General features: G+C 34.2%; 2 protein-coding genes across 2 annotated transcripts; one reads left to right on the top strand and one right to left on the bottom strand.

Annotated features, from left to right (window-relative positions):
- Positions 1-1,613: 1,613 nt before the first annotated feature.
- On the top strand, positions 1,614-4,960 carry LOC133303051 (serine carboxypeptidase-like 45). Its single transcript, XM_061502895.1, has 10 exons — positions 1,614-1,860; positions 1,972-2,076; positions 2,206-2,301; positions 2,442-2,534; positions 2,612-2,682; positions 2,777-3,061; positions 3,162-3,286; positions 4,298-4,390; positions 4,506-4,623; positions 4,718-4,960. Exons 1-10 carry the CDS (start codon positions 1,614-1,616, stop codon positions 4,865-4,867), a joined length of 1,383 nt encoding a protein of 460 aa, XP_061358879.1. The 3' UTR covers positions 4,868-4,960.
- A 13,072-nt stretch (positions 4,961-18,032) lies between these two features.
- LOC133303050 (serine carboxypeptidase-like 46) lies at positions 18,033-19,059 on the bottom strand. The gene is made up of 4 exons (XM_061502894.1): positions 18,843-19,059; positions 18,449-18,544; positions 18,254-18,334; positions 18,033-18,133 (listed from the first exon to the last, which is right to left on the bottom strand). The coding sequence occupies exons 1-4, from the start codon at positions 19,057-19,059 to the stop codon at positions 18,033-18,035; spliced, it is 495 nt and encodes a 164-aa protein (XP_061358878.1).
- Between the last annotated feature and the right edge of the window lie 1,308 nt (positions 19,060-20,367).

Raw genomic sequence — 20,367 nt, 5'->3', positions numbered from 1 at the left:
CTGCTTGTCATATTCTGCGTTACTTAAAAGGCTCACCTGGCAAGGGTCTTCTATTTCCAGTTTCTAACTCTCTTCAACTCTCTGCCTTTTCTGACAGTGACTGGGCATGCTGCCCAGATACACGCAAATCTGTCACGGGTTCTTGCATTTTCTTAGGCAATTCATTGATCTCATGGAGATCTAAGAAACAAAGCACAGTTTCTCGCAGCTCATCTGAAGCTGAATATCGAGCACTTGCCTTTGTAACTTGTGAAGTTCAATGGATGGCTTATCTCCTCAAGGATCTGTATCTTCCTTTAACCAATCCGGTTTCGATCTACTGTGACAATCAAGCTGCCATGTATCTTGCTCATAATCCTAGCTTCCATGAAAGGAGTAAGCACATTGAAATTGATTGCCACATCACTAGGGAGAAAATTAATTCAGGTCTCATTCGATTGCTTCCCATTTCTACTCATCACCAACTAGCTGATGTGTTTACCAAATCACTGCATCCTTCTCCTTTCAAAGAGGTCATTTCCAAGCTGGGGATGTTTGATCTTCATCTCCCACCTTGAGGGGGGCTATTACCAGTGAAATGGAAGCAGCCATGACCCTTTTAGTTTTAAGACTTGGTGTTAGTTGTTAGTTGGTTCATTCTGTTATTTCTTTCTTGCAGTTACTTTCTTTACACGTATCAGCTACTAGTTGATGTATATAAGCTGATACTTGACACGTTTTACCTTCAATGAAAATACTATTCAGTTTGCATATTTCCTTCCTTCCTCTTGCTTCTTCTTTCTCCTTTCTTTCTTCTTCAACTTTAATAGAAACCACCCTTACAATGGCAAAGTTTTGCAACCAATTCATGTATAAAGTGAAACGACGATGACCATTTTTTTCCGGACGCCTTTTTTCTAATCCTCCTACCAAATGACCTATTATTTTTCCTATCTTATTTTCCTGGTCAATTTTTTTTTGCCCCCATACCAAACATAAGCGCTAAGTGTTGGAACATTATAAAAAGGACATTGCATGAATTTTAGTTAAATATTTTATATACATAGCAATGAGAAATGTTATATTTATAAATTTTTTTTTTATAAACTCTTATAAATTATACTATGTCTTACCAGTCATACTTAATGTAATTTGTAAAAAAAATTTATAAACAAATCCTTTCCTAATAAATATAGATGAAAGAGAATTTGCTCTTGAGAGGTTAAAGAACGAGGAAGAAGGCACTCAGTGACTCAACCATCATCTCATGTAAGTAATTTGTTTTTCATTAACCCATATGTCCTATCCTTTTGTAATTGAAGGGACTGTTTTATCTTCTTGTTTTTATTTAAATTATACTGTTTTCGCATTGTAATACATTTCAATTCATGGTGATAAGAAAAAAAACAAGAAAAAGCCGGCACCGTATTGAACCGGGTATCTCAAGGTTAGTCAACAATCAATCCCCACAATTTAAACATGGGCGTCAGCACCATTTTCGTAAAGGTCAACAAAATATTTCCAACTTCACTCATAGTTTATAGTAGTAATACGACAATTACTTATGCCTTTATAATCCTTTGCATTCAACCTTAACTCATTACCAACTAAACCAACAACTTCTCACATCTTACATGTTCCCTGATACATTTACTATGATTGCAACAATAATTATTGTTGTTGCACTAACACTTGTAGGTGTTAGTTCAGTTCCAGAAGCTGATAAGATAAACAGCTTACCAGGGCAGCCACCGGTCAAATATGAGCAATATTCTGGTTATATTGCAGTGGATGATCAGCATCAGAGAGCATTGTTTTACTATTTTGTTGAAGCAGAAGAAGACCCTGCTTCTAAGCCACTAGTACTCTGGTTGAATGGAGGTATTGTCTTATGTATTTTGTTTTATACATTTATTTTAGAAGCTTACTTAATACAATCCTTTTAGACTTGATGAAGCAATTAGCATGCTTTCTTGAATTTGACATTTGAAGGGCCTGGTTGTTCGTCTTTTGGAGTTGGAGCTTTTGCAGAGCATGGCCCTTTCAAACCGGGTGACAACAATGTTCTTTTGAAAAATGATTATAGCTGGAACAAAGGTCATCCATAAACTCATCAATTCTATAAATACAATTTTTGTTTTATTTTTTGGTGGGGGGTGGTCAAAATTTTCTCCTTTTGGTTTTTTTACATCCAAAATTACTTAATTCATTTTGACCTTTTCACAGTGGCAAATATGCTATACTTGGAATCACCAGCTGGTGTTGGATTCTCCTACTCTTCCAATACATCTTTCTATGTCTTAGTGACTGATGAAATTACAGGTTCTTTCACTTCATCTTCTGCACAATAGCATTTACATAGTAACAAAAGAATCATAGTTTAAAATAAGCTTAAGATTTTATCAACTTGTGTTTTGTACATTTCTCTAGAAGCTGATCATGACGGTGTCGTGCCTGTACAGCTAGGGACAATCTTGTTTTCCTACAGCGCTGGTTCACTGAATTCCCAGAGTACTCAAATAACGACTTCTTCATTACAGGAGAGAGCTATGCAGGTAAATTATTTGAGATAAATGACTAATGGATATATTCATTTTGAAACTGCAGTAAGGTAATGCACACTTGTTTGCAGGCCACTATGTTCCACAACTTGCACAACTTATTGTTGAAACCAAGACCAAGTTCAATCTCAAGGGGATAGCTGTGAGTACAGAAGGGAAATTTTGAATAATTAAAATATAAGAAACCATTTGGTTTATTTGAAAAGCATAACTGGTCCGTGTGTTGATATTTGCAGATAGGAAATCCTCTTCTGGAATTCAATACTGATTTCAACTCCAATGCTGATTTCTTTTGGTCCCACGGACTCATAGCAGATGAAACTTACGAAGTATTCACTAGAGCCTGTAACTATTCCACAATATTTAGGACACAAATTCTAAATGAGAATCTTACTGGTGTTTGTGCAAGAGTAAATAACACTGTTTTTACTGAAGTTAGCAATTATATAGATCCATATGATGTCACTCTTGATGTCTGTTTGTCGTCAATCAATCAACAGGCTTATAGGCTGAAACAACTGGTGAGTTTCATCCATTATCTGCATAGGCATCTTAATTCTTTTTTTTGCCTCAGTTGTTATTCTCTTCATTTTCTTTTGGTTGCCTTGGTCTATGGTGCAGCAAGAGACACAGAAAATAGATGTTTGTGTGGAAGATAAAACATTCGCATACTTAAACAGGAAAGAAGTGCAGGAAGCTCTCCATGCTAAGCTCATTGGAGTCAAGGAATGGTCAACTTGCAGTGAGTAAGTTTTATTGCTTCAAAGATGGCATATACTTGAGTGGTTTATGGATGCAGATATTTAAATATTCAGAGAGGAGGAAAAGTAACTAATAATGACTATTAGACCCCATCCGTTTTGTTAAACATTAATCTTCGTCACATTTCTGTTGGGAAAATATCAATTCCCTCTGATACTAATTGTTGGAAATTTAATGGTATACTCTGATACCACTTTGTGGGAGATACAATAATAAAGAACAATATTATTATATCAAACTTTTATAGAAACAAAACACAATCCAAAACACAAGTGTTACAACACTACTAATTTCTCTCTCAAAATAACTCTTTCTCAAAACTCTCTCTTCTTTTCTCTTTTTCTAATACCACTCCTTATTATATCTTTCCATTTCACTCTCTTTTTTTAATTCCTAAACTCACTTAACTCACATCTAAACAAACACCTATATTTATAGCCTGAAAACCGACTCACTTTTTCTTAACAAATTATAATATAATATTCAAACTACAACTTTCTACAGTTTTCCATTAACCGACTTTGTTTCCTCAACTTGTCTTCTCTTTCATTTTTTTATTTGTTTAATCCATTTGCTTTTGACCAACAACTTAATATGCCTTTCCAGAATTCTCTACTTTCTTCTAACTTCAATTGTCGTGTTCTTCTAGTATGTGGTAGATAGCTTCTTCATACTTCCAAATAATTAATAATAGTTGCAAAGTATGATTTGAATTCTAACAATTTCTTTTCTTTGTATATTCCCAAATATGGTAAATATTTTATATAAGCATTTAGCAACTTAAGACAGTTAATTCTAATGAAAGATATAAAACTTTTACTATATGTGTTTCCACCTTATTTTATGGTACTTTATTACCCAATCTTCAAACTAACATCCAAGTTTAGCATTCTTTAGCAAGTCGATTTTGAATTACTTTTTTCATGTTTTCATAATTTGTCGCCCTTTTTTTGAGACTTATATCGCCTGCCAACACTATGTACCTTGTGTTACAGAGTTCTCCATTATGACTATGAGAATCTAGAGATACCAACAATTCCTATTCTAGGGTCACTTGTTAAGTATGGCATCCCGGTTCTAGTATACAGGTTAGTGAATTTATTCAACTATCCCCATTTAGCTAACTCCATAAATTACCTACCTAGCATGATTCATCAAGGCATAACATTTTTAAAGCAAACAAAATTGTTTTTCTTTGTGCAGTGGAGATCAAGATTCAATCATCCCATTATTGGGATCACGATCACTAGTGAACGGATTAGCCAAGGAACTTGGACTGAATACAACAGTGGCTTATAGAACCTGGTTTCAAGGAAAACAGGTTAATATTTGGAATGCAAATATTAAATCCTGAAAAGTTTCAATTCATCTATGCAGTGCCATTTTTTACTCAACCTTTATTTGGTAAATTTCAGGTAGCAGGATGGACACAGGTATATGGAGACATATTATCATATGCAACCATAAGAGGAGCATCTCATGAAGCTCCCTTTTCTCAACCAGAGAGATCATTTGTCCTATTTAAAGTATTTCTGGAAGGAAAGCCACTACCAACTATTATCTAAAATATGAACAACTTTAATAACAATGGTGTTCCGATCTACTAAAAACCCTTCTAAAAATCCACACAGAAAGTGATTATTGCTGTTGGATCACCTTTCGATTGTTATCTTCGTGCTATCTATCTACATTTTGATTTATTTCACTACAATGAGAATAGTGAGGTTGGATCCTCGCAATTGCTTTTTATCTCAATTTTCTTTATTCTATCCCTTCTCCCTCCTAGGGTCTCCCTAGAGGACTCCTCAGCAAGGCCTAGAGGATAGGTTTATGCCTTACAAATAAAATAAAATAATAATAACAATAATAAAAACTGAAAAATACTTTTGCAGTTAATGCAGATAAATTATTTGTATTTACTCCCAAAACGACGTCGTTCTGAGATTAAAATATTAAAAAATTATAATTATAAAAACTATAGTAACTTTGAAATAAATTAAAATTATAAAAATATTATGATTTTCGCCTCAAAACAACATCGTATTGGACTTATTACAGATAATTTATGTGCAGACACTCTAAAAAAAGCGAACCCGGATAAAAATGTACCGACTATTTTATTAGTTGTGCCAGATAACGCGGGTGCAGTTTTAATTTCTCAATGTTGTTTGATTCACAATTCAACCCCAAGCAATGGTTGTCTGGGGTTGAATATTACCATCTTTTTGAATGTTTGTCATGTGATGAGTACCCTTCTCAATAACTATCTTTTTTCCAAAATCATGTTCAATCACCACAAAGCAAATGTTCATTTATATTATTTTAACTATCTTTCTTCCTAGATCATTTAAGGAATAAACAAAATATTTTTAAAAAATTATCAATAATTAGCATGACTATTTTAAGGTATAGTTAAGTTTTCCCCTTTTAGGATGCATAACTATACTTTCAAACCTTGATTCAAAATTTTATGACTAATTTGGCAAATCAAGAGGATTTTTTAAATTTTCTAATTTGAATAAAACGGTTAGCGATTTCATGTTTTTAATTTATTAATTTTTTTGGATCATTACAAGTTTAATTTCGAACATAATGCTGAGCTAAACCTTCATTTTCGCACGGAAGCATATTTGTCCTTACATATGTCACAAGAAAGAAAGAAAGAAAAATGTGGAGATTAAACAAGGCAATCACTAGTAAAGCTTAACTGATAAACGGAGAGAAAATAACTTTTACACCAGCAAGCTGTCAAACTAATTGAGGTTTGAGACATATATTATTTGAGATATTATTTTCTAATGCAATACAAAAAAGAAGAAGATAGAACCCATTAAAAAAACAGAGAGAAAAAAATAAGTGCGTCTCGCCCATTTTTTTTATGTGGTGGATGAATTATTTCATATACGATTAGAAACAATATTCTTTATATTATACGAGGAATGATATTCTAACAATCAATTAGGGTTATTACCAATGCTATTACCAATCAATTTCATCGTTAGATCGATTATGTTGATCCAACGATTATATTTATTTTCATCTTTGTATGATTATGATTCCTCATATTTAATACTTTATATTTATTTCCTTCTTTGTATGGTTATGATTTATCATATTTAATGATTTCACGTGGGAATTACGAGGAATCATAACCGTACAAAAATAAAAATAAATATAACCGTTGGATCAATATAATCAAATCTAACGATGAAATTGATTTGTAACAATCCTACCTCCTATTATATTACACTTTTTGCTTCATATTTGTCATTATGTCTTCACCTTTCTAGGTGATTGAGTAGTTTGGGTTAATAAAAAAAGTATTATTGTTAGTTATAGGTACTTTTAAAATAAATTTATATTGGGCTGGAATCAAACCTAGTGCTTTAAACCAAAAAAACTAAACAGAAATGTCATTTAACAGGATTAGGGAGCGGTGCGCAGAATCATTGTTTTCTACCATTCTTATATAAGAACAAAAACTACTCTCAGATACTTTCACAAATAAATACACAAGTGTTTTAGAAAATACGTGGAAAAGAGAAAGCTTCAAGAACTACCCAGAAATAGAAAGAGCTACGAGAAAAATTCAGAAAAATTATATTCGACGAACCCACAAACGAAAGCAAAAACCTAGAAATGCAAATAAAAAACCAGAGATTCAAGGAAAATGTAGAAAAGTGAATACCTGAAGGCCTGAAGCTATAAGAAGTTTGAGATCTTGAAAGTCTTTTTAATTTTTATATGGACCTTAAAGCAGCACGAACACACGGAACTAAGAAAGATTAGATTTTTCTGGAAAATTGAAGAAAATCCAGATAGATTTCTTCGAAGAAGATAAAATAGGAGTAGAGAAACAGAAGTGTTTGCGTAAACGAAGCTTTTAATTGTGCAAAAATGATCAATTTTTCTTCTATTCCCAAGTAAACACTGGGGGGTGTTTGATAGGGTTTTTTTTTTGGATACCAGAAAAGGGATGACGTGTTTTAAAGAATGGATAGGTTATTCTATTTAATCCTTTCTCTTTTTCTGTTTATCTTTGCCTATCATATTAAAATATCATTACATCAGAATTTTAATTATTATTTATATTTCTCTCTTTACCTAAGATTATGATCTAACGATATTAAAGAGTGGTAGAGGTAGGTAGAAAAAATAGTAGACGCTGAATGCATTCTTGAAGAGGGGACTGAATCTTTAGCCATCACTGTTTCCCCGCACTCCGGATTAGTCCCATAGCCGGCTCAAAGAGTCGAAGATCGTGGGGATACCAGAGGGAGCTAACTCGTCTCAAAGAGATAATTAGGGTTGGGTAACTCCAAAAAAAGAAAAAATAGTAGATAAAATATCTTAACCCTATTAAAAATATCATATTTGGGTATTTTTTTTAAAAATTTATCCAGTAAAGTGATTCAGCTGGTAATTCATTTTGTGTGTAAATAAAGGATTGTTGGATTGCTAGAAAATTAAAAAAAGTGATGTGAAATTTTTGACAAAAATAACCCTCTTTTTATGCGATTTAGCCTTTTTTTTTTTTGTTGACAAAAAAAGAAAAAAAAAGTGTTTGTTATTTTAAATGACATAATATGTGTCATTTCATTCTCATAATGAGATGAGATCCATATCTTTATTTATTTTTTTGTCTACTCTTTAATTACAATTTATCTCTTTATTTCAAAATAACATAACTTTACATTTTTTACAATGACATAGATTCTCCTTAAATGAATAGGTAAGAATGTAATGTGATAAATAAGTGTAAGATAACCCAATAAAATAGAGTCATCACATTAATAAGGATTTAATAGCGTATTGAAATCAACTGATGATGAGAGTTACAATAAGTAAATTAAATAAAAAAATAATGACATTAATGGATCAGCTGCCACGTGGCAGTACCAACGAGTGGCACTAATTGGACTAGTGCCAATAAGGTTCTATGTAAACTTGCACCACTCCCTAATATTGTTAAATGACATTTCTATAAGAGGACGTTTGATAGAGGAGAATTTTTTTTTACCCGATAATCATGATTTCTAGAAATATAGTGGGAAAATAACTTTCTCGAAAATATTACCAAAAAGATATTTGGTAGGCAAAAATATTCTTGAAAATATTGAGTGTATTTTTATATTGCTATGTTTGGTTGATAGTAAAATTTTGCTGGGATTTTGGACAAAATTTACAAATATACCCTCGATTTTAAATATTAAGTCTCTTTTTTACAATGTTCATATCTCACTCAGTTCTGTCTCTCTCTACTTGTCAAATATTCATCATCGTTTAATGTTTGGGAAAGGAACAATTCCATCTAATCGGTGGAATTCTTTGGTTGGGATTTCCAAATCATTTACACAACATTTTCAATTTTCAGCATTTAAACTTTCCTTGGATAATTTCTCTTTAATGCCTACCAAATGTTGCATTCCTATTTATCCAACCAAAGAATCCCAAGAAAAAAAAAACAATCCAACTACCAAACGGACCCTTAGGGGCCGTTTGGTATGGGGTAATATAGTGGATGCCCAGGAATTATGAAGTGAGAATTATTTATGCACACATTTGGTAGAAGGAAATAAAAAAATATGACCGGATATAGTTTAATCCCTGGCATCCATTTTACACTATCATTTCTGATTTCTGATTCCCCTTCAGAAGATAGTAATCGTGAGTTCCCAGTTTTTGGATATTTTGGGTACAATTTCTCAGACTATATTACCCTCGGAGCCCTAACTTATCACTTGTACCACCAGAAACAAATCTTGTCTTGGAAAGGAATGAGGCTCTCGAGACAATGCAGTGACAACTTCGTGTGATTAGTATATGGCGTCTCAAAGAAGAGTGAGACGACTGCTTATCCGAAATCAGGGAGAGGAATCCGGAGGGCTTTTACACTAATTCATCAACTAAGACACAGCACCCATAAAGTGTTGAATTATCAGCACCCTATAGTGTAAAAAAAATACCAAAAAAAATTAAAAAAATTGTGAGTAGAGGAATGACTACAACATAAAAAACCAAAAACTAAATAAGGGAGATTTGAAGCTAGCTTTATGATGGAAAAGAGAAAGAGAGAGAACGAAACTTACACGGAGAATTGATCATAACATCACGGTTTCACGAAATGGAAGGACTCAGATCGATAAAGTGGAACATTAGGTCACCAACGATGTAGCAGGTCGTTCTTTGCGTTTTGTTTTGTTATATTTTAGAAAATTCGTTTTTTCTATAAAGTTATTCGAGGGTAGTTTTGTCAAATTGTATCATATTCCCAGCAATATTTTGTTTTCAACCAAACACTAATTCACAAAAATTAACCAATATTTCCAGTAATATTTTATCCTACCAAACATCTTTTTTCGTAAAATTCCCAGATAATTTTTGTTCCAGCTATATACCCAGTAATCGTGATTCCAGGATACAAAAAAATTCCTCCATTACCAAACGCCCCCTTAAGTTTTTTGGTTTAAAGCACTAGGTTTGATTTCAGCCCAATGTAAATTTATTTTTAAAGTACCTATAACTAACAATAATTCTTGTTTTATTAACCACACTAGTCAATCACCTAGAAAGTTGAAGACGGAATGACAAATATGAAGCAAAAAGGGTAATGTAATATAACGAATATTGTTTCTCATGTTATATTTTATCTTATGCAATATAAAAAAAATGGGCTAAACTCACTTATTTTCTTTCTCTTTATTCTTTTTAAGGGTTCACTTTTTGTCATGTTATATGACAAGAGCATTTTTCTCCACATATAAACCAAGTGTGGGTTCCACACTTAAAAAAGAAAGAAACAAAAGTCAGGATACAAAACAATATTCTCAAGATATGCAACCGGATCCTTGTTATAGGAATGAACAGTGTCATCCCTGCAACTTGATTCTTATATTTCTTTTTTTTAATGAATCTCATCCATTTTTATTGTGTATTGTATGAGATATCATACAACATGAGAAACAATATCCCTTATAAAATATGTCTCAAACCTCAATTAGTTTGACAGCTCGCTGGTGTAAAAGCTATTTTCTCCCCGTTTATCAGTTAAGCATTACTAGTGATTGCCTTGTTTAATATCCACATTTTTTTTTCTTGTGACATATGTAAGGACAAATATGCTTCCTTGCTTATTGTCTTTTGAACAAATCATTTCCATGAAGGTTTACCTCAGCATTATGGTCGAAATGAAACTTGTAATGATCCAAAATTTTAATAAATTAAAAACATGAAATCGCTAACCGTTTTATTCAAATTAGAAAAATTAAAAAATCTTCTTAATTTGGCAAATTAGTCATAAAATTTTAAATCAAAGTTTGAACGTATAATTATGCAAACTAAAGGGTAAAAACTTAATCTTATTATACATGATACATTTATTTAAAAATGTTTATCTTAAATTAGTTATGCTAATTATTGATAATTTTTTAAAATATTTGGTTTATTTCTTAAATGATATATATGATGATTTAAAGAGGAAGAAAATTAAATTATGAAAATTTACTTTTGGCTTGAAGAGAAAAATCTCGATGAGGTATCCTCTTCCTTAGAAAGCAAGTGTATTGGTTAATTTTGATTTTGAAAGACTTGTTTCTTGAAAATTAATTAAATTGAATTTGAGAATTTCAAAGCATTACAATATCGCAGTCAAAATGATCCAAATAAAATCACAAGATTAATAAGTTGTCATAACTCAATTAATTCTTAAAAGCAAAATTAGTTTTCAACATTACTTTAAAAAATTGTCACGTGTAAAATGACCCTAAATATAAATAATTAGGGTGGTAATTTGTTTAAACAAGTAATATTCATATGACGTTAGCATAAATACACTCAATACAAATACGATACAAATTAAGATTTGTGCTAATACGCATACCAAAAAAAAAAAAGATTTGTGCTAATACCTTCGATGTGAACCCAACCATCTCATTTTGCAAATTAAAATAATATAAATAAACATTCATTTTGTGGTTCAGCTTTCTTCAGTTGCTCTTTGTAACACCCCGTCTGCAGTCGGTTACAAATGGCATTTAAAAGCGCAGCTTGCAATAATTAATCGCGGAAGCAATATACTGTTTTCTTCAAACAAACAAGGCTAATCCTCATGGTGGATTAACTTTTCCTTTTAATAACAATCCTTACGTAATTGCAACACTAAAATAAATCTTGAATACCTCGTACTCATAAATAATAATTCAAAAGCCTCCATAACTCATGGTGCTATAATACAAATACTCAAGTCAACAAATAAACAGGTCATTTACTAGTGGCGTAGACAACCCCTATGCTCACCTCAAATAACAACAGAATCCAATCAAGTCTAGTCATAAGAGAGTCTCCTCATGGCAGAATAAATAATCATAATAAGCATGGCTTATAATAATAATGAAATCTCTATGCCAGCCTCTTGCCTCTATCAATGTCCGTCTCACGAAGTCATCTCCTGAAAAATGTGCCCCAGAAGGGGTGAGATTTCTAACAGAAATCTCAGTAAGACAAGATGTCCTTAAGGGATCCTCTACCCTTAGCTCACTTATAGGTATAATATAAGTTCAAAAACAGTGCAGGGGAATGGCTATACCGGGCCATTTATAATAGTAAACAATGGGGTATATAAAATGAGTATGCCATGCACTATATCAAATGAGTGTGCAATGCCATATATGTCCATGTCAGAAATAGTGAGAACAATAATAAAAACAGAGAGCGAAATAGAAATATTTGTTGAAAACTTCTTAAATTCGTCAAACAAGTAACAAAAGAGAAATAAAATAATGTTGACTCAAGATTACAAGAAAAACGTAGGCTCAGGTTGGTATTTTCGCCCTCTTCGTAGTTCCTAAACTCCATATGCTCCCAAAAATAGAGTAAGCTCCGAGCAACCGGTAGGGCTGAAGGGATAGATTCCTCTGTCACCCTTACCTGAGACAATCTGATGCAAAAACTTTTTACACCAAGCTACAAGAGGCGTCCAATTCTAGGCACCAAAAAGATTGTGCTGCCATATCTTCTCTGAAGTTGGCCGAAGGGATTGCTAGCCAAAACAATTTACACGCAACAGTGCACCTTACTTTTGGATATCCCTCTCAGTGAGAGCGAACACCCTATGATTATTTTTTCTTCCATCGATGTTCTACGCTACTAGGAATGAGTCAAACCAAGTAATAACATAAATCCATAAATGAAAATAAATTTCATAATAAGTTCAACCCAAGACAAAGAGAGATACTTCTACTTCACCCTTACCTACTAAAAATACCCAACTCATACTATGAGCATAATGACAACCTAATTACAATGAGAAAATAACAACATAACAACAGAAAAAAAACCAAAGTAGGATGATGAGTCCTCCTTAAAAGGGCTAAAAAGCTTATGAAGGTAGTGATTTCTTCAATATTTATAAGTGACATGTCTTACTTAAGATGATCAGTGATCACGTCCCTTGATTGATCAATGGTTCAAATTTCATTAGTTTTTCTCTAATCAGTGACGTGTTCCCTGCTAGCTTAGCCCTAAATATTCCTCTGAGCTATACTTCTTTCTCTTTTTTCTGAATTTTAGTTGTTGTAATGCTGCAAGAACGTTGTGCAATTCCCCCTTTTTTCTCTTCTGACATGTCTCCAGCTGTATGGTTGCTTTTTCAGGCAAAGGTACAGGTACAACTGTGTTTTTTGCTTTCTTTTCTGCTTTTTGTCCTTTTTGTCTTCTTTGTCTCTTTTTTCTTTCTTTCTTCCCAAGTTTGCTTCATTTCTGAATTGGGTTTCCTCTAAATGGTCATTGGGCCTCCTAATAATGCAAAACAGTTTAGTAAGCCCACAAATAATAGAAATAAACCATTTTACACTCAGTTGCTCCCTAATTTTCAGAACTACAAGTCACTCTGGCTCAGATTACAACTAATTGCTCTTGAACGCAAACTTAGTTCTAAATGACAAAATTAACATCAAAAAGTGCAGAATTCAGCAATAAAATACACAAGATAGCTCTCCAATTTTGAAAGCTATTAATGGTTTTGGAAGATAGTTATTGAGAAGGGTACTGATCATATGACAAACATCCAAAAAAAATGGTAATATTCAACCCCAGACAACATTGCTTGGGGTTGATTTCTGAATCAAATAACATTCGGAAATTAAAACTGCACTCGGGTTATCGGGCATAACTAATAAAATAGTCGGTATATTCTTTTGTTTTTGTTTTTGTAAGACATAGACCTATCCTCCAAGCCTTGCTGAGGAGTCCCCTAGGGAGACCCTAGGAGGGAGAAGGGATAGAATAAGGAAAATTGAGATAGAGAGCAATTACGAGGATCGAACATCACTATTCTCATTGTAGTTAAATAAAGCAAAATGTTGATAGATAGCACGAAGATAACAATCAAAAGGTGATCCAATAGCAACAGTCAGTTTTTGTGTGAAGTTTTAGTAGGATTTTTAGTAGATAGGAACAACATTATTATTAATTCTGTTCATATTTTTAAATAATAGTTGGTAGTGGCTTTCCTTCCAGAAATGCTATAAATTACACCAGTTATCTCTCTTGTTGAGAAAAAGCAGCTACATGAGAAGTGGTAGAGCCACGTTGAGACCAGCCAATGACATTAAAAAATGAACCATTTTATCTGTAATCATAGTATGTGGTAAACAAGAGAAATTCCCTGTACCGAGAGCTAATCGATTCTAACCTCGACATTTTTTCGAACCCAAATGGCCAAACCCCAACCACCCTTCCTCGAACAAATCTTTGGTGCCTGTCAGCTAAAGTTTTATTTTCTCTGATAAATTTTCTCTCTCTTCAATGATGTGTAGTGCTCTCATTGGTGAGATGCACTGAATCTTGGTACAACAGTAGCACTTAAGATTTATTCCCCTTCCTCATCCTCCTCTCTCTATCCCTCAAATCTCAATCGACGTCTTGGTAGAGACCAAATCCACAATTTCTTGTTGACTGGTTTGGTATGCTGTGGATTTACATTGCCAAGCTCTTCTCTTTCTTGTTAAGCGACCAAATCTTAGATATGATCTTAGTTTAAAAACCAATTACACGGTGGCAGCGACGATGAAGATGAGGTCATGCAGTGGCGGAGCTAGGAAAAAATATCAGACAGTGACCATTTTTTTTTGGAGAAACTTTTTCTAATACATAAACTTTTTAATATACATTCTCGAAAAGAACTTTAAGAGTCTCTCACCTAGTAAAAAAATATCATTTCTATTCGTCGAGGTTGGACATTGCCAACTGAACGTCCATGCTGATGTTCAGCTGCTGCGGGTGACAGTTAGCGAAAATGAGGTTGTACAGATCGGCATCAGTTTCGTTGTAGAGCATGGAGAATGAGTCGTTGCCATCAAGGGAACTGAAGGTGTAAACAAACTTTACGAGATCATATTGAAGCGCACAACGAATCTCACCGTCTTCGAGTTGCTGAAGAACACGGAGCCAAGAATCGAGGGTGCAGAGGAAGAAGCCAACCTTGGAGAGGTCGAGGTTCAAGTTCGAGAGAGAGGTTTTGGAGACAATAGGTTCGAGGCGACCGAATTAAAGAGAGATTCTATTGTCTCCAAAATCTCTCTCTCTCTCTCGAACCTCGACCTCTCCAAGGTTGGCTTCTTCCTTTGCACCCTCGATTCATGGCTCCATATGTTCTCCAGTGTAACACCCCGTTCTAGAACCGGTTTGTTAACATCGCATTATGATATTAAGCGCAGTTACAATCACATTGGCTCAATTAAAATCCAGATAAGTTTTTCTTTTTAAAACGACGCCGAATTTAAAATAGCCAATTGCGTGATCATAACCATATTACCTTGCGGAATCAGATAAACCAAGCTTAACATCATGTTCTTATTCCATTTTTAAACCATTAATTTACTTCTTATTTATTTCCCAACTTCTACTATATTGTAGATCTCTTCGTTAGCTACGCGTGGTTTCAAACCGCTCCTCATTTGGAGCTCTGTAGCTCAAGTTATGACAATTTTACTAACTCAGGTGCATGCTGAAAAATTACGCGGGTAGGGCGCTTAAGCTCGCTCCAGGGCGCTTAGGCGCCCACAGACAGAGGGAATTTACATTTTTTAGCCACCAAGGGCGCTTAAGCTCGCTCCAGGGCGCTTAAGCGCGCTACCTGGGCGCTTAAGCCCCCATTTTGGGCGCTAAAGCCCCAGGCGGCAGAAAGCTTTTGGTCTTCACAGGTGCATCAGGGCGCTTAAGCCCCCTCATGGGCGCTTAAGCCCCCTGAGCAGGCTTAAGCCTCCATTTGCAGGCTTAAGCCCCCTCTTCTGGGCAATTTCCTATACTCATATTTTTCATGCATCTTTCTTGGGGAATCAATCCTACACATTTTACAACCTATTTAACAAGCTTGTGATATCCCTATATCATTGCTTAACTCTCATCCTCTCATCATTGATTTAACAGAAATTGAGCAGCATAACCTTTGTTTTCTCAACGTTTCCCAACTTAGCACAAGGTACCTAATTGACTTTCCAGCTCAACATATCCAATACATAAAAATACATTCATGCATTTAACTTACAGTAAGCATCATACACAAATATCTTCATTACTTACAATATTACATCATGTCTTAATTACAAATCTCATATACATGCCAAAGGACTTAGCTACAAAATGAACATGATCAAAGCAAGTAACCATGTATCAGATACCCATTGTTACTACAATGATCATGCACTAAGTCCTCCAAAATACATCATGTGGCATCAAAATATACATATAGCAATGCTAAATGGCATGCAACTCAACATGTCCAGCTATCAGGTACAATCTACTCATGCTTCTTGCCTCGATCAACCTCACCTCTATCAGTACCTGAAATGATGCCCCACAACACGGGGTGAGATATACGAATATATCACAGTAAACCAGAGGTCCTTGGAGATCACTCCACCCTAAGGTTCACTTTGATGTACACATAATCATAATAGCTTAACACATTCTTATCCACAAGCATCACATGGACTTCCAAGAGAGATCCACTATGGGCTGTTTCTCTTAGGCTCTTACCACATGGAGATCCACATAGGGCTGTTTTCAAGGGAAGTCCTTTCCTCAATCTAGGAACCTCCAAGAGGGGTCCACATAGGGCTGTTCCTCTTAGGCTCTAACCACATGGAGATCCACATAGGGCTGTTTCCAAGGGAAGTCCTTTCCTCAATCTAGGAACCTCCAAGAGGGATCCACATAGGGCTGTTCCTCTTAGGCTCTAACCACATGGAGATCCACATAGGGCTGTTTCCAAGGGAAGTCCTTTCCTCAATCTAGGAACCTCCTAGAGGGATCCACATAGGGCTGTTCCTCTTAGGCTCTAACCACATGGAGATCCACATAGGGCTGTTTCCAAGGGAAGTTCCTACCAATCATCCTCATCATAATACTATCACTCATAACCTCAATCACAATCCTCAACCATTACCTCATTCATTATTGCTACTTCTATAATCATTCCTCAATTACTCTTAAACAATCAAACATCAACCAATAATCATCAATCAATCATAACATGTATCAATGCATGAATCAATGCATGAGCATACAATCACTATCATAATTACATATCACATCTCATAAACCATTTCTCCTCAACGGAGTATGGTGGAACACTCAATGGGATCAACCACAAGGTCCAAAGGTTTACCTTGCTCTTTGAGCTTTCCTCAATTGCACACAACCCCAAGGGTTGGTCACTCCACTTGGTCCTCTTGCCTCAATCCTATCAACACAAGGAATACAATCAAACAATGCTAACAATGCAAGGAAATCCATAGTTCCAAGCCTAGATTTCTCCAAACATCAAAGCATACTAAAATAACACTATAAACTCATTTCTACCGATTAAATGTCATTCCTAGCATTTTTCACAACATACTCTAAGCCTCATTCTTCCTTGAACATAGCCAATCTACTCAACATTTCATAAAAACCCTAAAACACTATTCATTAACCCTAAACTCATGCAAATCTCCAAGAATCATGTGAAAGAGAGTGGAAACTTACCACCAATGATCCCACAATAGAGGAATGAGTGTTCCTCAAGCTTCCATGGAGGTTGAAACCCCCAAAACCCCAAAATCTCACAAAGGGCCGAATTTTTGAGGGGCAATATCCCTCTCCACAATGCTCCCCACTCAAAACTAAGCTTGGATTATGAAAGAGGGGAAGATTTAGAGTAGTTTAGGCTTTTGAATCACCCAAAACGGTTAAGATTTGCTCTCACTCTCTCTTCCTCCCTCCTTTCCCTTCTTCTTCTTTCTCCTTCTTCCTTTCCTCTTCTCTGATGCTCGACGGGTTGCTTGGGGGGGGTTTGGGTTCTTTTGTGTTCTTTATCACTTAACATTGGTTAAGTGAAATAATGCGGGTATTAGTTCGTCTATCTATTCAACTCCATTAATTACCAAACTTTACCCAAAAGTCTGGAATATTATTCTAGGAATATTTATAATTTTATTTTTATATTTTGGGCACTTTTGCCAGTACCCATTTATACCCCTTAATTTTCACTGAGTACACTTTTTAACTCCAAAGTGACTCAGATTCATTTAATTAAGTCTTATACTTAATTTTATTCACTAAAACATGCTTAATTATTTAATTAAATTTAATCAATTAAATGCTTAAGTTTGGGATATTATATCCAGCAACTCGAAGATGGTGAGATTCGTTGCTCGCTTTAATCCGATCTCGTCAATTCCGTTTACACCTTCAGTTCCCTCGACGACAAGGGCTCCTAGTTGAAATCAGTACTGAATTTGGTCTTGGTTTCAACAACAAAACTGTGCAAGTTAGTTGTGGAACATAGTGACCTGCAAACAAGGGTGCATTACCTTACTGCAGTTTCAAAATGAATATATTCATTATTCATTTATCTGAAATATTTTACCAGCATAGCCCTCTCCTATAATGAATTATCGTTATTTGAGTACTCTGGGAAATCAGTGAACCAGCGCTGTAGGAAAACAAGATTGTCCCTAGCTGTACAGGCAAGACACCGTCATGATCAGGTTCTTGAGAAATGTACAAAACACATTAAGAAGTTGATAAAACCTTAAGCTTACGTTAAACTATAATTCTTTTGTTACTACGTAAATGCTATTGTGCAGAAGATGAAGTAAAAAAACCTTTAATTTCATCTGTCACTAAGTCATAGAAAGAGGTATTGGTAGAGAAGGAGAATCCAACAACAGCTGGTGATTCCAAGTACAGCATATTTGCTTCTGTGAAAATGACAAAATGATTAAGTAATTTCGGATATAAAAAACAAAACGGAGCAAATTTTGACAACTCCCCACCAAAAAAGAAAAAAGAAAAAAAAAATGTATTTATAGAATTGATGGGTTTGAAAGTGCCATGCTCTTCAAAAGCTCCAATTCCAAAAGATGAACAACCAGGCCCTTCAAATGTCATACAAGAAAGCATTTTAATTGCTTCGTTAAGTCTAACAGGATTATATTAAGTAATATTCTAAAATAAATGTATAAAATAAAATCACATACATTATACGTAAGATAATACCTCCATTCAACCAGAGTACTAGTGGCTTAGAAGCAGGGTCTTCTTCTGCTTCAACAAAATAGTAAAACAATGCTCTCTGCTCCACTGCAATGTAACCAGAATATTGCTGGAATTTGACCGGTGGCTGCCCCGGCAAAGTGTTTATCTTATCAGCTTCTGGAACTGAACTAACACCTACAAGTGTTAGTGCAACAAGAATAATTATTGTTGCAATCATAGTAAATGTATTAGGGAACATGTAAGATGTGAGAAGTTGTTGGTTTAATTGGTAATGAATGAAGGTTGAATGCAAAGGATTATAAAGGCATAAGTAATTGCCGTATTACTACTATAAACTATGAGTACTGACGTTGGAAATATTTTGTTGACCTTTACGAAAATGGTGTAGACATCCATATTTAAATTTTAGGGATTGATTGGTGCCGGCTTTTTCTTGTTTTTTCTTATCATTATGTGTGACCAACACCATGAATTGAAATGTATTACAATGCGAAAATAGTATAATTTAAATAAAAACAAGAAGATAACACAGTCCCTTCAATTACAAAAGGATAGGACAGATGGGTAAATGAAAAACAAATCAATTATAGACATTTTCAAACAAATTTACCCAGCCAAGAACTAGGGCCTCTACTATATATATAAAAATAAATAAATAAATAAATGGTTCGTTTTTTCTAAAGTTACTTTAGACAACTTTATCTAATGTTCGCCGAAACGACGTCGTTTTGGGACAAAAATCATGGTGTATTTGTAACTTTAATATATTTCAGGATTATAATAGTCTTTATCATTTTAATTTTTCAACTTTAAAACAACGTCGTTTCGATAAACATTAGATAAAATTATCTAAAGTAAAATTAGATATTTTTTTCCCGTAAATAAAATAGCAACGAAGATTAAGCTAGTGGTGAGTTGTTTCGCAGTTTATATGAGATTACAGGTTGAAGCTCACCGTTCTCATTTTGTATAAAAAAAGATTTAAAATAAAAGAAATGGTTATATATCCTTAACGTAATCAATGTTTTGTAATTAGTACGAGGAAGGATATATTTACCACTAAAAAAGTTTACAACCTTTACAACTAACCTAATTACCGTTGATTTCCGTCAATCTAACGGTTATAATTTATTGGAAATTATTGTATCGTATTTATTAATTAATTATTAATTCCCATAAATTATAACCGTTAGATTGGCGGAAATCAACAGTGATTAAGTTGGTTGTAAATGTTATAAATTTTTTTGGCGGTACGTATATGAGTATATCCTTCCCCTATATATATATATAGAGGTAAGATCCTTTGACACCAATGTCAAATTTGAAATTTGACATCTCATCCGAGAGCCATTAGATAAAAAAAGATCAACGACTCTGATTTGTAAGCATCTGACACCGTTGATCTTTTTTGATCTAACGGCTCTCAAATGAGGTGTCAAATTTAAAATTTAACACTAATGTCAAAGGATCCTACCTCATATATATATATATATATATATATATATATAAAGTATTTCTACTGCCA

The sequence above is a fragment of the Gastrolobium bilobum genome, unplaced genomic scaffold, assembly GCF_033153095.1.
Source record: "Gastrolobium bilobum isolate Gb01-03AN ecotype WA unplaced genomic scaffold, APGP_CSIRO_Gbil_v1 utg3880, whole genome shotgun sequence".
NCBI classification, from domain to species: Eukaryota; Viridiplantae; Streptophyta; class Magnoliopsida; order Fabales; family Fabaceae; genus Gastrolobium; species Gastrolobium bilobum.
This window is presented reverse-complemented; position numbering and strand designations above follow the sequence as displayed.

Coding starts and splice junctions, on each gene's coding strand:
- LOC133303050 (XM_061502894.1), bottom strand. CDS start 19,059: ATGATTGCAACAATAATTATTCTTGTTGCACTAACACTTGTAGGTGTT. Junction 18,545..18,842: donor AGTACTCTGGTTGAATGGAG/GTATTATCTTAC, acceptor TCATTTTCACAG/AAGCAAATATGCTGTACTTG. Junction 18,335..18,448: donor AGTGACAGATGAAATTAAAG/GTTTTTTTACTT, acceptor ACATTTCTCAAG/AACCTGATCATGACGGTGTC.
- LOC133303051 (XM_061502895.1), top strand. CDS start 1,614: ATGTTCCCTGATACATTTACTATGATTGCAACAATAATTATTGTTGTT. Junction 3,062..3,161: donor CTTATAGGCTGAAACAACTG/GTGAGTTTCATC, acceptor TCTATGGTGCAG/CAAGAGACACAGAAAATAGA. Junction 4,624..4,717: donor CCTGGTTTCAAGGAAAACAG/GTTAATATTTGG, acceptor GGTAAATTTCAG/GTAGCAGGATGGACACAGGT.